Source organism: Nerophis ophidion, linkage group LG08 (genome assembly GCF_033978795.1).
Source record: "Nerophis ophidion isolate RoL-2023_Sa linkage group LG08, RoL_Noph_v1.0, whole genome shotgun sequence".
Taxonomy (NCBI): Eukaryota; Metazoa; Chordata; class Actinopteri; order Syngnathiformes; family Syngnathidae; genus Nerophis; species Nerophis ophidion.
The window spans coordinates 23008702-23021138 of NC_084618.1; the positions used below are offsets into that span (position 1 = coordinate 23008702).

A 12437-nucleotide genomic window follows, 5' to 3' on the forward strand; every position below is an offset into this window, starting at 1 on the left:
GTTAGGAATAATCCGTTCAGACTTTGGAATCGGCAGCCCGGCGAAGACTCACCGTCGGTCCTCGCTGCCCACGTGGACCCGGCTTTCCCGCCGTTCCCTGTGGAAACACAAGCCGAGAGGACGCTCAATGGCACGGTATCACTTACAAGACGTAGTCACTGAAACGTATCGCCAAAAGATTTGACTTTACCCGAGTTCCTTTCTCCCCGTTGGCACCTGCGAAGCCTTGGAATCCCTGAGATCCCTGCGTGACAAAACAACGACACGTTTATTTCCACTCTTTGTAATAATGTCATCGAAAATGTCAGCTCCATTTTCTCTGGGATTTTCTCAAACTGTAGTACAACCAATGAAATATTCAAACACAGTGTTACTGTTCAAACGATGCCCAAAAGATATTTTATATTCTTGTTAAATAAAACCTCTGCCTTGTTTTTAATGAATATTTAGGCTACAAGTGTTGTCCCGATACCAATATTTTGGTACCGGTACTGGTACCAAAAATGCATTTCGATACTTTTACGGTACTTTTCAGTACTTTTCTAAATAAAGGGGACTACAAAAAAAAATGGCATTATTCTTAGGGTACATTAAACATATGTTTCTTATTGCAAGTTTGTCCTTGAATAAAATAGTGACCATACAAGACAACTTGTCTTTTAGTAGGAAGTAAGCAAACAAAGGCTCCTGATTTAGCTGCTGACATATGCAGTAACATATTGTGTCATTTATCATCCCATTATTTTGACAAAATTATTAAGGACAAGTGGTAGAAAATGAATTATTAATATACTTGGTCATTTACTGTTAATATCTGCTTATTTCCTCTTGTAACATGTTCGATCTACACTTCTGTTAAGATGTAATAATCACTTATTCTTCTGTTGTTTGGATGCTTTACATTAGTTTTGGATGATACCACAAATTTAGGTATCGACCCGATAACAAGTAGATACAGGATTACACGTTGGTCATGATTTAAGTTCTCATGTGTCCAGGGACATATTTCCTGAATTTATAAACATTATATAATTATTTTTTAAACGAAAGAAGATTGTGTGATGCTAAAACATAGCAGCATCGACTAGATACGCTCCTGTACTTGGTATCATTACAGTGGATGTCAGGTGTAGATCCACCAATGACGTTTGTTTACATTATGACGCCGATGAGCTACAGTGTGTGGTAGAGATGCGCGGTTTGCGGTCTCATCCGCGTAGTCCGTGGAGTCCGCGGATAAACCGCGGGTCGGGCGGGTGACATGACGAAAAAATAGATTTTAATTAGATTTGGGCGGGTGGCGCTTGAATCATCTGGAAATATTCGATATACATGGTTCTGGGATCGGTATCCTTTGTCATTCAAAGAGCCATCGAAGAAAATATTTCGGGAGGACATCCTCCCAGTAACACAACATAAACGCAACACAACAAATACCAGAATCCTTTGTATCCGTGACACTCCCTGACTATTTTATACACCCCGCTAGCAGCAAACCCCGCACCCCCACCCCCACCCCGTGCGTCGGTAAGGTGGACGGGGTTGGGAGAGCGGGGGTGTAAAATATATTCAGGAATTGTCACGGATACAAAGGATTCTGGGTATTTGTTTTGTTACGTTTATGTTGTATTACTGTGAGGATGTTCTCCTGAAATGTTTTTGTCAATCTTGTTTGGTGTGGCTTCGCAGCGTGGCGCATATTAGTAAGTGTTAAAGTTCTTTATATCACAACCATCAGTGTACTCTGTGTCACCCAGTATGCCTTTCAATCTTGTGCCTGTGATTGCGTAGGCTGCACACAACATGTTGCCAGACTAACAATCGGTTTGCACATGTTGTTGAAGGTGTCAAAGGCAATGAATTCACAGCACGCCCATATCCTTGTCATCAGGATGAACGCGAATTGGATAATCGCGAGATCTTCGGCGGCTCCAAATGCCATCGTTACTCTGTGAGACGGGTTTAGACAGCTCTGTGAGAGGTAAAGGTGGCGGGTGGATGACGACTTTGGTGACGCGGTTGCGGATAATAAAATTGCCTATCCGCGCATCTCTAGTGTGTAGTTAAAAATGTTCAGCTAATCCTCGTCCTGCAGTGATAACGGTACTTGTAAGAAACGTACTTTATTTGTCGCCATGTAGGCGAGGATTAGTGATTTAGAAATGGCAAAAACACTGCCAACTGCTAGCTAACCATGTCTTAAAGCACCTCTTCCTGTAACTTCACCTTTATCTTTAGTTTTCAAGCCAAAATGCGTCCGTTCTCCCTTTTCTGTCTACACACTGTGTAGACACTTGTAAGTACTTCGTGATTGTGCACTGCCGAACATGCTCCCCTGCTCGTAAAACCAGCGATGTCACCAAGTGACGACGACGGTGGTAAGTGGGGAACCGGTACTTTTTAACAGGCGGTATAGAACCGAATATGATTCATTAGTATCGCGGTAGGGCTTCACGGTGGCAGAGGGGTTAGTGCGTCTGCCTCACAATACGAAGGTCCTGCAGTCCTGGGTTCAAATCCAGGCTCGGGATCTTTCTGTGTGAAGTTTGCATGTTCTCCCCGTGAATGCGTGGGTTCCCTCCGGGTACTCCGGCTTCCTCCCACTTCCAAAGACATGCACCTGGGGATAGGTTGATTGGCAACACTAAATTGGCCCTAGTGTGCGAATGTGAGTGTGAATGTTTTCTGTCTATCTGTGTTGGCCCTGCGATGAGGTGGCGACTTGTCCAGGGTGTACACCGCCTTCCGCCCGATTGTAGCTGAGATAGGCGCCAGCGCCCCCCGCAACCCCGAAAGGGAATAAGCGGTAGAAAATGGATGGATGTATAAAAAATGGGTATTTCTGTCTGTACATTTTTTTTCCTTTTACGGAAGGTAGTTTTTTTTTAGAGAATAAATTATGAAAAAAAAACACTTAATTGAACAGTTTAAAAGAGGAGAAAACAGGAACGAAATGACAATTACATTTTGAAACATAATTTATCTTCAATTTCTACTCTTTAAAATTCAACCGAAAAAAATGAAGAGAAAAACCAGCTAATTCGAATCTTTTTGAAAAAATTAAAAAAATAATTTATGGAACATCATTAGTAATTTTTCCTGATTAAGATTAATTTTTAGAATTTTGATGACATGTTTTAAATAGGTTAAAATCCAATCTGCTTTTTGTTAGAATATATAACAAATTGGACCAAGCTATTTTTCTAACAAAGACAAATCATTATTTCTTCTAGATTTTCCAAAACAAACATTTTAAAAGAAATTCAAAAGACTTTGAAATAAGATTTAAATTTGATTCTACAGATTTTCTAGACTTGCCAGAGAATTTTTATTTTTATTTTAATCATAATAAGTTTGAAGAAATATTTCACAAATATTCTTCGTCGAAAAAACAGAAGCTAAAATGAATAATTAAACTAAAAGGTATATATTATTCTTTACAATAAATAAATACATTTACTTGAACATTGATTAAAATTGTCAGGAAAGAAGAGGAAGGAATTGAAAAGTTATATGTGTTTAAAAATCCTAAAATAATTTTTAAGGTTGTATTTTTTCTCTAAAATTGTCTTTCTGAAAGTTATAAGAAGCAAAGTAAACAATTAATGAATTTATTCAAACAAGTGAAGACCAAGTCTTTAAAATATTTTCTTGGCTTTTCAAATTCTATTTGAGATTTGTCTCTCTTAGAATTAAAAATGCAGAGCAAAGCGAAACCAGCTTGCTAGTAAATAAATACAATTTAAAAAATAGAGGCAGCTCACTGGTAAGTGCTGCTATTTGAGCTATTTTTAGAACAGGCCAGCCAGTGGGCGACTCATCTGGTCCTTACGGGCACTACGTTGGTGACCCCTGTATTAGGGATTTATGCTGCCGATTCTGATACCGGCTGATACTAATATCATGTAACTAAACTTTTCGATGTATTTATGCAAGTGGCACTTTATTAATATAAACATAGTATTTAAACTACTTTATATTCCTTTTTTACACACCGTTTTTTAGCCAAATGATGTAAAGAGTACACAACTGAACAAAAACACTACTATTTATTACTCTTTTACATCCTTTTCGTCCTCAAAGTCCTCCTGTATCCAAGTAGTTATTCTCTAAATGTTTAAAAATTAAAACAAAAACAAAATAAAATCTAAGAAATAAAAAATATGTTGTTATTAATCACTCTAATATCGACCATATACGGACATATATTACCCTTGGTGTCGACATCTCCAATTCATGGATCAAGCCACCCTCCCGGTGTACTTCTGGACGCCACAATGTTGACGCACCGACAGTTAAGAGCCGTTATATTATCCTCTCTCTTCACTCTAGACTCCATCCATCCATCCATTTTCTACCGCTTATTCCCTTTCGGGGTCGCGGGGGGCGCTGGCGCCTATCTCAGCTACAATCGGGCGGAAGGCGGGGTACACCCTGGACAAGTCGCCACCTCATCGCAGGGCCAACACAGATGGACAGACAACATTCACACTCACATAGGTTGATTGGCAACACTAAATTGGCCCCACTCTAGACTCATTTTTGCTTACTTTTATGCTTTAATGCGCTTCCATCGACTTTCTTAGCCAGCTTAGTTTAGCCAGCTAATACTGAAGCTAGCTTAGCTCGCACGCCCGCTCCTGTTTGCTCTCGATGTTTATGTTTAGCACCGTCATAATAATTTATAAAATACCTGATAGTCATATCTAAGATACTAAGCTAATGCATTATTTTTTGCTGTGATAGTGGTTTTTGTTATTTTTTTTATGAAAATCTGGCGATATCGATGAGTGGCTGATCGATCGACACATCCCTAATACGTATCAATAAGTAATACAAAAAATAAATTAAGACTAAATATGGATGAAGCGGACTATTGTCATGCAAAACCTCCCAATAGTAAAAAAAAAAAGACCTGACACAGACTTTTTGAGCTATCTAAGGTGAAATTTAAAAAAAAAAGGGATTGAACTTTCTTGGAATTCATTCGCTCTTTTTGTACCTGTGGGTGGAGGCCAGACGGCGAGCAAACACCATACCAACTTTATTTATAAAGCCTTTTAAAAACAACCACAGTTGAAGAACAAAAGGCTGTACACCACAAAGAAATAAAGCCAAAGGACAGACTGAAAAAATAACATTTAAAACAGAAGTAAAAAACACATTGAAATAGCAAATACAAATTACCCTAAGAACAATTTGTTAGATTGATTGATTGATACTTTTATTAGTAGATTGCACAGTTCAGTACATATTCCGTACAATTGACCACTAAATGGTAAAACCCGAATAAGTTTTTCAACTTGTTTAAGTCGGGGTCCACGTTAATCAATTCATGATAAAAAGCAGTTAAAAAGTTAAAAACAGTTAAAGTTAAAAACAGTTAAAAGTCTCATGCTGGGTTAAAAGCCAGTGAATAAAAATGGGTTTTAAGAAGGGTCTTAAAAATAGCCAAAGAAAGGACCTGTCTCACGCACACACAACAATTGAGGCCCTTAGCATAAAAAAGTACGGTAACATATAAGCAATGATCCGGATCAGGCCCCAAAAAATCTAATCACTCGAATGTCGGCGTAAATGTGCACATCATAATTGATCCCAAGAGGTGCGTAACATAATAACTTACCGGGGGTCGCGGCTTGTAATTTTGAAAATGATAATTAAAGAAAAATTTGAAAAGATGCTACAGCAAAAGTTGAAAAAGCAAAAAGTACAACTAAATTTACTAACAATTAGGGGTGTCCAAAAGAATTGACTTTCGAGTGATTCGCGATTTTTACTTGTAACGATTTTTAGTCAATTTAAAAAAATATATATATATATATTTATATGTATGTCTTGATTGGATTATCCGGAGAATAGTGCTCGATACCGTGGTAGAGCGCAATATGTAGGTGTGGGAAAAAATCACAAGACTACTAGTCTTGTGATTTTTTCCCACACCTACATATATTTATATGTATATATTAGGGGAGTAACGGTACATAAACATTTTGGTTCGGCACGTACCTCGGTTTAGAGGTCACGGTTCGGTTTATTTTTGGTTATTTATTTACAATATTTGTTTAATTTTCCACCCAAAATATTTTTCTTAGTGGAATATTTGACGTGAAGTAATGGGAACCTTGGATAGGTCAATAAATCATAATCACATTGATTTTGATTCAATATTATGTTTTGAGCAATGACAGTTTGGAATAAAAACATAACAGCTAAATTACATTTAAATTTTAAGCTTTTTTATTTCACTTTTGTCATGTTTTTGTTTATTTGAATAGTATTTTTAGAATGTGCCGTGGGCCTTTAAAACATTAGCTGTGGGCCGCAAATGGCCTCCGGGGCACACTTTTGACACCCCTGCTATAGATAATAAAAAATAAAATCGGATAAATCTATGGGTAAAAAAGCCGAGCCTGGCGATACATGCGCGTTTATTATAACTCTCTCGCTCTCTCTGTCTCTGTCCTTCCCTCACGAATGCTGCTGCATGCACAATTTGTTTTGTTTTTAACCCCTTCTTAACCCTGAACGTACATTGAAAATACAAGCAACCCTAACTCAAAATGCCGGACATGTGAAGCATTTAAGAAACTCCACCCGGACAGCCCCGCAAAAGAGGATATATCCGGTGAAAAGAGGAGGTATCGTCAGTCCATCATAACCTGGTGTGGAAACTCGTTGGGTACACCTCCGAACCGAACCGAAACCCCCTTACCGAAACGGTTCAATACGAATACACGTACCGTTACACCTTTAATATATATATATATATATATTTTTTTTTAAATCTGATGTAGATGCCCAAATCTTCTGTACAGATTTACTTTAGAAAAGAGAAGTGTTGGATACTCCGCTTATTGCCTTATTTGTACTTGACTTTATTAAAAATATTTTGGGTAGTATTTTGTAAACAAAGCAAAATTTATTTGAAGTAAGGTAAACATTCATCTATTTTTATGGAGGAATGTAATTAGTCATAGAACTGGCATCTAATGTTGGTAAAAAAAAAAGATTTTGAATCGAGAATCATTTTGAATCAAGATTTAATTCTGAATTGAATCATTAGCTCCAAGAATCGAATCGAATCATGTGGTGCCCAAAAATTTACGGCCCTAATAATGATTGTATAATTTGTTTATCCTCACAATTTTAACCAATTCTGATTTTTTTGTTTTATTTTGGGGAAAAATGCTGACGCTTAGCGCTTTTTTATGACGTATTGGTCGGATGAACGCAAACCGATCGTTCAGACTACAGTCAAATTCGATGCATATCGGATTTATAGCCGCATACCAAAGAGGCCTGGGTCGGATTTAGAAAAAATCGGAATTGAACTGTTCACATTGACGTAAAATAAAATCCGACACAGGCCACATATGGGCAAAAGAAATCGGAATGGATCTGAAATGTGTACAAGGCCTCTGTCTCCTATTACCTTGATACATGAGACAAAACTAATTTGGATTTATTTGTCAAATCCGATCTTTTTTAGTGTCCGTTCATATTACAGCGGCCTTGTGGTTAGAGTTTGTGAGTTCAAACCCTGGACGAGTCAAAAAATGGAACCCATTCCCTCCCTGCTTGGCACTCAGCATTAAGGGTTGGAACTGGCGGTTAAATTACCAAAATTATTCCCGAGCGCAGACCAGGGTGCTGCTCACTGCTCCCCTCACCCTCCAGGGGGTGAAGAAGGGGACGGGTCAAATGCAGAGGACAAATTTCACCACACTCAGTGTGTCTGTGACATTCATCGGAACTTTAACTTTAAAATGTGTTGTCTGATGTGAATGCAAGCCGACCCGGATGCAGACATGACATCATGGCGTTGCAAGCACTGGTTTACGGCTAGGATTTGGCGTAATCAGAGTCAACATTTTCTGAACTGAGTTACTGCTTGTAGAAGATCAGGAAGATTTTAGCTTTGTCAGTTTTACGCGATATTTTGCTTCGACGTCTGCGTGAAGATTGCAGACGCATAGTAGGAGACAGAAGCGGTGCAAGTTTCACACAAGTTCCTAAAGCGTTTCGTTTCCACCTGTTTTCCTGCTGCGTTAACTTGTTTTGCAACTGTCAATTTTGGCGAATAATTGTGACACTCGGCACGTTTTGATGACGTTCTAGTCGTGTGAAAGATTGCCACATACGAAAGAGGCCAGAGTCGGACATGAAAAACTCAGAATTGACATTAGAAAGAATCCGATACAGGTCACATATGGGCAAATTAATTGGAATCGACCTGCAGTGTGAACAAGGACAAACTCATTGTGAATAATCACAAAACATTGTCGCATAAATCACTTTGAAATGCAGGTTAATTATGCAATTTATTAATTATCATGAACATTTCATACTTTCGATAAACGTTATTTTAATCAAATAAATGACGTACATTCAAGTCAAACATTGAAAAGAATATTCCTTTGTGACAATTTGACTGTAAAATTGCATTTGTGTCAAAACACTGTTGTTTTTTTTCAAATTCAATTTGAATTGCAGTAGTTCCCTGAGATTAATCATGATTCATCAAACTGCAGACAAGCGATTCATCTGATTTTTTGAAAATGTAATCGTTCGCTTCAGTGAGAAAAATATGGAGGGGCAACTATTTAGTGTCTTTGTCTTCATGCACATGCAGAATGTGCGCCAATTATTCAAACGGTCACAAAACTGGGAAGAGGTGCCAATATAATCATTTAGCGTGATTTATTCATGAAAAAAACTTTTTTTCCAACCGCTATTTCGCACGTTCGAAAGGTATGTGCAAACTGGCACAGTTACGCACAAATGGAGTTTTGAGAAGGCAGGCGATTGTGCTGCAAAGAGAGAATAATCCATTCGTATGCGTGTCAACATATTTGGACCGTCATAAATTTAAATATTAGACATATTGTCTATTCAGCAAGGACATTTTTTAGCTGCCGGATGACCTAAGGGGCTGATTAGGTCCAGCAGATACCAAAAATGAATGAAATAGTGCCTGCTGCTGGTTTTTAATGGCAACAATATGTCTTATATGAAAACAATACTTACAACATGCATTTTATTGCGTTTGGATCACTCTGAAATAATTGCCGAAAAAACAACAGCTTTTATGGATTACACATGCGATTTAGCGCTTGTTATTTGGGCCCAAAGTTGACATGCAAACTTTTTAAACGTAATGTATATAAAGTGTTAGCATATCTACTTGTGTCTAGCTTGTTTTAAATGAAAATATATTAGTTTTTTTAAACAGTACTGGTCGTACAAAACTGGCTCAACATAATTTTTTAGAGCTTTTGACATTAAAATAAGGCCAACATTTTTTATTTTTTATTTTCTAAAAATACCCATGTACACGTGGACATATGTGTGTCAAAATACGTTCCAAAATACCTTTGGTCCTTGTCTTCCTGGGTATCCTGGCAAGCCGGGTACTCCAAGTTTACCCTGCGAGACAATGACAACAACCCAAAGTGAAAACAATGCTAAAAAATGGACCGACTCAATTTTTTAAAATTAAATAATATATTTTTAAATTTTTTTAAGTTTTGGCTTTTGCGGTTTTTCCTTGCCCGGATGTAGGTTCAGCTCAGGGGACGTCGTGCACTTGTGATGATTGCGTGAAATTACTTTGAATATATTATAATAAAAGTATAATGATTACTCCATTTTGGAGTATTATATGTGATATATAATAATAATAATAACAATAAAAACTATAAAATAATATACAAACAAACAAAAACCTATACAATATCATCAAATACATACATAAACATATAATAATTCTGCAGCAACAAATAATTAAAATAAATAAATAAATAAATGCATAAATAAATATTAATTATATAATATATATAATTGGAGGGGACAAGCAGTAAAAAATGGATACAAAATTAATATAATTATATATAATATTACGTATAACTCCATACAGGATTTAAATTAGAATATTTGTGTAGGATATAATGACAATAACCCAAAGTGAAAACAATGCTAAAGAGCAATGCACCCAACCTTTACGCATTAAGTAACATACTTTTATAATTTCCCATTTGGGGCTTTTGGAGTTTTACCGGTTCAAATCAGGGGATGTTGTTGTGCACTTGTGCTTAAGGGCTATACAAAATTTTATTTTTAATTGATTCATAGTGCTTTGAAAATATTAGAATAAAATATGATATATACTCCATTTTGGAGTATTATATATTGTATATAATCATAATACTAAAATGCATAACATAACTATAAATATGAAATAATATAAAGCATATATAAATATTTTGCTGCAAAAAATATATTTAAAAAATACATAGAATTAATAAATAAAATACAAATTATAAAAATGTATATGATGTATAATATATAATTACATATTGTATACTATATATGAATCCATATTGGAGTTAAATAGTCCAAATATTAAAATATTTGAATATGATATGACAACATCCCAAAGTAAAACTAATGCTAAAACTCAACCGACTTGTACTCATAAAGTAAGTAGTCCTGTATCTTTGAGGCTGAAGTTAAGCCAGTGTTCTGTTGAACAAATAACTCAATCTGTTGTTTGCTTCCAAAAGAGCAGCAGTGTGGCGTTCGACCTCGTTAAGCCCGATGACACGTTTGTGATGCATCGTTTGTGATGCATCGTTGTTCCGGAAGCCCGGAGGAATCTTTGGGATTTTGTAAGGAAAAAAACCCCAAAACGCACCTTTTCGCCAGATGGGCCGAGGGGACCGGAGTCTCCAGGGAGACCAGATCGACCCTTTGGACCTTCGGGCCCGTCTTCTCCTCTGGGTCCCGCCGATCCGAGTTCACCCTGGAGAAAGAGATGGAGAAAGAAGGCGTAAACAAACAGGAGCAGCCTTAAGTGTGATGTTGCATCCTGATGATTCACAGCTCTTCAGGGAATTTGCATTCACACACAGCTAAATATAGCACGATAACACACTTTTTAGCGGCTTAAAACTTGGTCACTTTCTGGTCCGAGCATGTCATCCTCTGCTCAAAATCCTTTGCTTTTATCTGGCAGAGCAAAGGAAGTCTTGAGGGAGTTTGGAGGCTTTAAAGCGCCATTGATTTCTTTCTCAATATAATAAGTGTGTGTGTGTGTGTGTGTTGGTGTTTGAAGTGCAGGCTGAGGCGAGCGTTGATGATGAAGCTCTTAAACAAAGCCGCCCTGGAAGCCCAGCACCCGGGCCCTAAGTTGTGGAGGTTATAACTAGAAAGTGGACGAGGCAGCAGCAACGCCAACCTCACGTTTGCTCATTATCCGCAACCCCGCACACACCAGCCGGGATGAAAAACAAAACCACAAACAAGGAGAGACTTACCCTGTCGCCCTTGATACCCATGTCTCCCTTGAAGCCCGGAAAGCCGTCTTCTCCCTGGCAAACGGAGTGATCATTAAGCGAACACCAGGAGTGAATACGTTTCTCAAAACCTTCAGAAACAACTAGTTTTTCTTACCTTCTCTCCCTTGTGACCTTTCAGGCCGCGGACGCCATCTGCTCCCTGTTAGGCAACGACATATCGTCAGAAAAGAACGCGGCAAAAAGCTGGCAGCAACGTCCCGAAAAGTAAGTACCGAGCATAAAAGTGTCCAACGATAACAAACACGTGTGATTCTGAAAACCTTTGCAGCTGCAATGCCAACAACAGACAACGCACACAAAGTTAACAGCAAAAAAAAAAAAAAAACACAAAATGAGGCAACGATGCACAAATGTTAGCATCGATACCTGTAAGGTAGCAATTAGCAGGAATAAAGCAAAAATCCCTGCACAAATCCAAGAAAAGTAGCAACATTGTGTCGGAAGAAGCAGCAAACGAGCAGAAAAGGAAGGAAAAGTGTGCAAAATGTACCAACAATCTACATCAGGGGTGTCAAACTTGTTTTCATTGAGGGCCACATCACAGTTATGGCTGCCATCAGAGGGCCGCATGTAATAAAGGATATCATTTATTTTTTCCCCGTGTATTTGAATAATAAATATTTTTTTCATACACTGTATCAAAAATATCTGTAAATTTTGCAGTAAAAAAATGACAGTCACCAAAATGTTACTGTAAAATAAAGTGTTTTTTGTTTTTACATAAAGTAATACAGGAAATGGAAAATAGAATAGAGAGTACTTTATTGATGAGTTCAGATGGGGATTCTTTTTACTGTAAATGTTACGGTGTTTTTGTTGTTGTTACAAAATATTAGTATAAATACGAAAACAGTACAACTGTTTTTTTTTTCAATTCTGGCAACTGATCTGCTGTTTTTTTTTTTTAACTTTAATTCCATTTACAGTAAGACTCCCAAAAAAAACCATAGATTTTACCGTAAACAAAAGTAGTCGTTTTTGATTTAAACTTTAATGCTATTAAAAGCACTGTAAATGTTCATATATATATATAATATATGTATGTGTGTGTGTATGTATGTGTATGTGTGTTTGTAT

At 37.2% G+C, this 12437-nt stretch overlaps 1 protein-coding gene across 1 annotated transcript in view; it reads right to left on the reverse strand.

The window, feature by feature from the left end:
- Positions 1-12437, reverse strand: part of LOC133557153 (collagen alpha-1(XI) chain-like) — a 110937-nt gene that overhangs the window by 41748 nt on the left and 56752 nt on the right. Inside the window, exons 28-33 of the mRNA XM_061907398.1 lie at positions 11455-11499; positions 11319-11372; positions 10697-10804; positions 9376-9429; positions 191-244; positions 53-97 (exon numbers count right to left, since the gene is read on the reverse strand). Of these exons, the coding sequence (XP_061763382.1) occupies positions 53-97; positions 191-244; positions 9376-9429; positions 10697-10804; positions 11319-11372; positions 11455-11499 (360 nt within the window). The remainder of the gene's footprint in view (positions 1-52; positions 98-190; positions 245-9375; positions 9430-10696; positions 10805-11318; positions 11373-11454; positions 11500-12437) is intronic.